At 49.3% G+C, this 6,887-nt stretch overlaps 1 protein-coding gene across 1 annotated transcript; it reads left to right on the forward strand.

Annotated features, from left to right (window-relative positions):
* Positions 1 to 1,269: 1,269 nt before the first annotated feature.
* LOC113013806 (Ig-like V-type domain-containing protein FAM187A) lies at positions 1,270 to 5,938 on the forward strand. Its single transcript, XM_026154979.2, has 5 exons — positions 1,270 to 1,506; positions 2,065 to 2,342; positions 2,445 to 2,792; positions 4,085 to 4,308; positions 4,825 to 5,938. Exons 1-5 carry the CDS (start codon positions 1,318 to 1,320, stop codon positions 5,040 to 5,042), a joined length of 1,257 nt encoding a protein of 418 aa, XP_026010764.2. The 5' UTR covers positions 1,270 to 1,317; the 3' UTR covers positions 5,043 to 5,938.
* The last annotated feature ends 949 nt before the right edge of the window (positions 5,939 to 6,887 follow it).

Genomic DNA, 6,887 nt, shown 5'->3' on the forward strand with positions numbered 1-6,887 from the left:
GATTCCATTTTCGATTCTGTTTAACGATTCGATTCTTTATCGATTCTTTTTAAAAAGGAGGACACTAAGGTCGACTAGCTTAGAACTTTGTTTTATATCTTCTCTTTGAACAAGATAGAAATTTAGGAGTAACATGGCCTTACAAACCCAGCAGTGAGATCTTAAGAGATCCAGCCTGCGGCTCTTCAATGGGGTGTCACAGGGTCCCCAGGAAAAACATTGTAAATGTAAAATAATAAAATAAATATTCTTCTGTAGCAATAACAAAGTATAACATAAATTATTCTGTAGCAATTACACAAGAATATCCAGTAATGTCCCTGCCTACAATTACACACATTCACTCACTGAAAATCATCTGCTGTGGCAAACGGGTGCAAGCCTTTGACCACAAACTGAGTCACTGCTCGGTGACGTTCGTCTATCCTGCCTGAAAGGAGACGCTACCGGCAGACTGCAGCGAGAACTGCCAGCATCTGAGCCAGACTCTGTCTCATCATGGTCACTAAATGCACAGTAATGGCAGGTTTGTAATAAGGCAGATCGCGCTAACATAATATGCACTGTTGTTGATTATTTACCTGGAGCGAATTAAAAACACGACATTCATTTAAGGTCATCGCGTGTTTTGTGAGCAAATGCTTTTGCATATTCGTAGTGTTTCCTCCCTTAAATGAAATATTTACTTTGCAAGTATTGCAAGTTGCCCTGTCGTCATCCGTTCTTGTAAAGTGTAACCAAACTTTTGAGCGTTTGTGGTGCGTAGGCGCCGTGTTTCCTGCCAGGTAAATGACGCTCCGCAACGTGGTGACGTCATTCGTGGCGACTGGAATCGATAAGGGAATCGTTTGCAAAAATGGCAAACTATTCCAAGGAACTGAAACAGTGGGAACCGGTTCTCAACAAGAACCGGGTTTCGATACCCATCCCTATTCATAGAGCTGCTCAGCGCTTTCAGCCGCCACGCATGCAGGCGCACTCGTTCTCACCTTCCTCAGAAACACGTTTGCTGAGCCTCATCACTGCTGCATTACTCTCACCTGTTCAAACCTGGGGCCACACGCTGAGGTTCAGTCGTGCTCGCTGCTCGAGAATCTCCCACCTTATGAAAATATGTGAGTTTGTTTCATTATGAGCGAGTAAATGTGCATTACTGTTGACTCCAGGTTTGTCTTTCCTGTAAGCAGAGATCCCAAAGATCCCACAGTCATATTTAGACTCCTGCAGGTCATTGGAGTGGACAGTTCAGCTCATCGGTTTGTCTTTGAAAGTAAACATTCTTCAGACTGTTTAAAAAAAACTGTTTCCTCCTCAGAGATGCCTTTGCCATCCTTGTCCCCGCTCTTCCTCCTCTTCCTGACTCCAAAGGCGTGGAGCTACGAGGCCCCTGAAGACAAACAGGACGTTTTTGCGAGAACGGCGTGTCCCGCCTTCCTGACCTTCACCAACGCTGCCTACCTGTCAGGAGTCACCGTGGAGCTGCCCTGCCTCTGCAAACCAGAGCAGGTAGAGTACGCAAGTAACTAACCATCTGTTTTCTACTGCACACCTGGGGTGTCAGGTATCTGCGCAGAGAAACTGTTGTTTTTATAATATCCAGTTAGTGTTGGTTCATATTTTGTGTTGAATCTGTTTCAGTTTGCAGAGTTTAGTTTTAGTCTGTTGATATGATTGTATGGAGGGCGTATGCTGGAGGTGAGCTTTTGGTTTTATAGTGAAAACACAAGTTTTTGACTCTGAGACGTTCGATGCCTTAAACATCGAAGCCTCGTGAGGCAAACTGCGACAACGAATGTCACCAACCTGAAAAACATTTCCTCTTTATTTTATTCCTGTTGGTTTTCCATCTGCACAAAGTCAAATCAAACGTCTAGATTTCATTTACGACTTCATGGTTTTAACTGTATCAGGACCCCCTCGCCGGTGGCCATCCGAGGATGACCGTGGCGTCCGACACACCTCGCCAGGAGGTGGAGGAGTAGCGGCTCTAGCTGGAGCCCCTCCGTCTATTTAAGAACCTCTTCCAACTGTGCAGACTGAAAAAGGTTCAAATATCGGTTTCAGGTCCAGTCGGTTGTCTGGTTTTTCCGGAAACATCTGGAACGATCAGAGGACACCAAAGCGCTGACTGATCACCATGGCAACCACCTGCTCGATCCCAGCCAGGTTCCTCACAGCGGAGACCTGCGGAGTCGCTTCTCCATCCGACTCTTCAGCCTGCTGATCTTCAGAGCTGGGCCCGATGATGCAGGCATCTATATCTGTGGCTCCGCCCACAAAGACTTCTTCTATGGTTACGACCTGGACATCCAGGAGGCTCCCACGCTCAGCTTCACCAACAGGTGCGCTGAGCACATACTGAATTCATGACAACCACGAACCTGCTTGTTTAAGCTTAATAATCAATCGATATTTAAGAAATAACGATCAGCTGATGTTTGCAGACTCGCTTCAGAGGCTAGCGACGGGAAACGGGACCAGAGCGCCGACCTCAGCGCTCTGTACCGCCTCTTCACCAGCTTCCAGCCGTGGTCTGTGTGCGACCGCTGCGGCGTGCCGGGCGAGCAGGTCCGAGCCGGGCTCTGCTACATACGCTCCCGCTTCCTGAACGTGCGCTACAGGCGGGCCAATCAGACGGTCGTTTCTTGCGGCTCGGGGGCGGTGCCAAGAGCCTTCGGTTTAAAGCAAAGCAGAGTCGCAGCAAAGCTGGAGGTCAGAAGCTGTCGTATGACGTGTCCGTCCCAGGCCCCGCCCTCCAAGCTGCTCGGTCTGATGTCTCTTTTTGGGTCCAGGTGAGCGTGTGCGTGACACCCGTCCAGCACCAAGCCGGTCACTGTGCTCAATTACAGACTTCCTGTTACTCAGGAAGTCAGAGGTCAAATCAGAAGCTTGATGTCTCTCGGTTTGGACGTCCCCCGATCTTCAGGGGTCAAAGTGTATTTCAGTAATGAACTTTTAGTTATTATAATTGTTTTTATTTAGAAAGAGGAGCTTTACATATTATTGAATACTTTAACAAATGTAAATATGCCAGATTACAGCCTCTGCAGACCCTCTGGCAGGCTGGTGTTACACACACACGTTAGCAAAAACATACAGAGACACTATTTACAGGTCATGTGACAAGGACAAAAACAGTGATCACATTATACTAGAACAATGACGAGTGGACACAGAGGACAGTATAGAGATCAGTAACAGAAACACATCAGTTTTGTTGCACAAACCCCAGTGTTGCACATGCCCTGACCTTCCTGATATTGCACTGACCCATTACACTAATAGTTGCTTCCCTTTTTACACTAACTCTTTCACTCCCTGACACGACAGAGCATCTGTGCAGATTCAGTCCCCTCTCACAGTGGCTCGGGTCAGTCGAGGCGAAGGCTTTAATAAAATCACTCACTGGTCCTGCAGAGAGATACTGAAGATGATGCACAACCTGTGTCAATCCAGTCTGATTGTCAGCAGTCAGTATAGAAACATTTACATAATCCTCCTCTCTGAAGATCGAATTAATAAGAAGGCCTTTAGATTCCCAGTGGCTTGTGACCACTGTGATGGTGAACCCGTCTGCTGCTGGACCTCACGGGGGCTCCTTTCAAACCAGAGTCATGGTTTTATTTTCTTGTTATTGAAGCTAAAACTCAGAGACGCGTCCGTGTGGACGTCTGTCTGACATGTTATTTAGTTATTCATGCTAAACTTGTTCTTCATGACACAGTCTCTTCACTCTCACCTGTTTCCTGTCGGTCATGCTATTCTTCTGTACGTGTCACTTCCTGTCATGTCCTGGCTTGGAGTCAGCCCCCTGTGTAGATGTAGTCTTTGTTTTTGGTCTTCTCTTTGTTCCCGTGTAGTTTTTTTCCTTTTTGCGTTTTGTGCCAGTAAAGTTTTGTTTGTGGTGACCCTCGTGCGCTCTCACCTGTCGTCTCTGACACATGGACGCGTGGTCGCCCTGCTTGGAACCACAGTGTCCGAATGTCTCCGTGAATCATCTCTGAGATTGTGTCCTGAAGATTTCCTGCGGTGCTCTTTGCTGTTGAATCCAGATGTTTCACCTCTGGGTTTTTCTGTGTCACAGTTCTGCCTCATTGCCAACCGGGCTACCTCTGTACTACCTGACCCATCCCGACGGGCAGGTCCTCACCCTGGGCTGTCCCGGGGCGCGCCCTGACATGGCGGTCGCCTGGGACCGAGGGAACGAACCCATCTACAGGTCTGAACACTCTTCAGGCGCAGACCTCAGACTGCTCATAGACACCGGGCACCACCTGCTGTTCCAGCCGGCTCAAACGCAGGACTCAGGTATGAACAGCGCCCCCATCAGGTGGTCTCATCTCATTGTCCAGTCATGAAGCTCACATCAGGTGACCTTTACTCGAGATGTCTCTTTGTGAATGTATTTGGCTGCTGACTCTGAGATAACTCTTTACACTCGGGGTCTTCTCCACCCTTTTCCGAACTTTATGGTGGCAGCAGGTGAAGCTGTGAAGCTAACCCTGGAGAAATTGGGGATCCCAGACCTGCCACCAAATCTGTGCATATCTGGGGTCTCCTCCCTGTACAGGAAGTGCCTCAACCAGGAGGGTGCAGGAAGTGTGGGGTCACGCAATCACAGGGTGGTCACTGCCCACAGTAGGGGGTCATAGGTGAGGAAGGGCACGCAGAGGCTCTTACCTGATGCTCCATCTGAAGTCGGTGTTTGGCCCGCATCAGATTTGTTATTTAGACGCTCTGAATCATATTTTAGTTCAGCGGTGACGATGATGAGGTCCAACCTCTGTGCTGCTCAGTTTGATTGAGGTGTCTTTACACTTGCAGGTGTGTATTACTGCTGGCTGCACGGTCGCCGGGCGGCAGAGATCCACCTCCTCGTGTACCCCCACTTTGGCAGCCAGTCGCTTCTGTCGCATCCCGACTTTCCAGCCGCCGTGCAGACCGTGCTGGGATCGTATGCTGCCATGACGACCGTGTTTTTCCTGCTGATGCTGGGCCGAGCTGTGCTGAGACACTGCAGGGAGCAAGGCCACGTGGACTAAAGGCCGCGAGGGTCAGACTCTGGTTCTGTGGGGCCGAAGGGCAGCCACATGTCCGATCCTGCTGTGATCACATCCTCATTAAAACTCTGACTTTATTACGCTGACATAAAAAAGTTCTCTGCAGGAATCCCTGTTTAAACCAAACACATGCTTGAAGTGATGGGAATACCTGAGTGAAAATGAGTCTGACGGGGCTTTAAGAATCCAGGGGGCGCCACCGCTGATTTATCCTGACGTGGCTGCTCTGGAGCTCAAGCCAGAGACTGTGTTAACCACTTTACCACAGAGCCACTGAGACCAGCCATGGTCTAAAGGTGCTGTTTGCTCTTGCAGACAGTCTGAATGTGTTTGAATATGTTCAGGTGTTCAAACACATCATTAACAGTCTGAGTCTGACAGTAAACCGTCGGGTCGGTCAGTGTGTAACATCTGCTGGACTCCAGCTGGGTCTCTGTGAAGCAGAAGTCCATTAAACGATGCCTGAGTGGACGATGATAAATAAAAACCCTCTTTTCTCCTTCACGGTCCGCTTTCATTGGACTGAATTGGAGGCTGTTGCCATGGTGAATCTCTGATGTCTTTCTGCTTATTAGCTCAGGGTGCACGCGTTCAGAGCTGAAACTGAGTTTTCAGTGTGAGAAAAGCTGATTGGAGTTCAGAGTTAGACTCTAGAGTGGATATTTGGAGATAATTTGTCGTGTTTGAGACCGTTTTCAGCATTGTGCAGTCTGTGGAGTGCAATCAGTGTTGATGAAAGTGAAGATTCAATCACAATATTTATTCATCCCTGAGGAAATTATGGAGCCACAGATGCTGCAAGACTGTAACAACAGCCAGTTACAAAATATAAGAAGATGGCTCTAATTACGAATAACTCAGGATATTACACAAGCTAAAAATGGGCTGTTGACCCTTGTTGTTGCTCTTTCTGTCTGATGCATTGTTCTCTGGTCTCGTCTCTGAGTTTAAAAGGATCTCTGGGTCTATTTGAGGTCCTGGGTGTCATGTGACACCTGTGACATCACTGTCATGAAGGTGCCGGACCAAGGTGCAGACACAGCAGGAGGAGGCGGAGACTTCAGGGCGAGGAGCCGAAGATGACCCTGCTCCTGTGTTCCCATCGCCGTGGGCCTAGCTTAGCTGCTGGTGCCAGTAGGATCAGTCAAGCGATGAGGCTAAACAGTCAAACGCCGCCTGTGTGGGTCAGGGAACATGTGATGAAGCTACAGTCAGGTATTAACAGACTCTTGCGTTGAGACTTTGTGTGTGGTTGAGTTTGGGTGACAGCATTAGTCCCCTTACCTGTGTGGCTGCCCTGTCAGTTCCTCCACAGTGACTGTGACCGGTTCCCTTCTGGCCTACTGGCCGTGGTCGTGCGGGTTCACACTCTAAGCTGGCCGTGATCTTTCTGGGCTTGTTACCCAACGGCACCTCTCTGTGGCTGATGCCCGGCGAGTGAGTCTCTCTGCAGAGAGAATCCAGCGTGCTGCTCACGGGGCCGACGTTGCACATTGGATGCCTTGTCCGCTGTAAGCTACGATGCTCACTGCCTTATTGGTCACGGTTTAACTCATCTCAAAAACCAAAGGTGAGATCAGGTGGGGCAGGTCCTGGAGGCTGGAAGCAGCAGGGGTCAGGGCATGCTGCTTCCTCCTGCCTCTCAGTGCCCTAGCTTCCTGCTGGGTAGTGGAGCAGGATGAGGAGGACTGTGGTTGAATTACCAGCGGACCCTTCATGTCGTGTGTCCCAGGAGCAACTCAGCTGTTGCAGCAGGAAATGCCAAATAGCCTGTGAAGAAGCACTGGGGGCGCACAGAGGGCCAGGGCTTCTGCAGAGGAGTTAGAA

The sequence above is a fragment of the Astatotilapia calliptera genome, chromosome 20 (genome assembly GCF_964374335.1).
Source record: "Astatotilapia calliptera chromosome 20, fAstCal68.1, whole genome shotgun sequence".
NCBI lineage: Eukaryota > Metazoa > Chordata > Actinopteri > Cichliformes > Cichlidae > Astatotilapia > Astatotilapia calliptera.

What these genes read in the sequence shown, in the direction of transcription:
- LOC113013806 (XM_026154979.2), top strand. Translation starts at nt 1,318, where the DNA reads ATGCCTTTGCCATCCTTGTCCCCGCTCTTCCTCCTCTTCCTGACTCCA. An exon ending in GCCTCTGCAAACCAGAGCAG is followed by an intron (nt 1,507 to 2,064) that starts GTAGAGTACGCA and finishes TATCGGTTTCAG; the next exon opens with GTCCAGTCGGTTGTCTGGTT. An exon ending in ACGCTCAGCTTCACCAACAG is followed by an intron (nt 2,343 to 2,444) that starts GTGCGCTGAGCA and finishes TGATGTTTGCAG; the next exon opens with ACTCGCTTCAGAGGCTAGCG.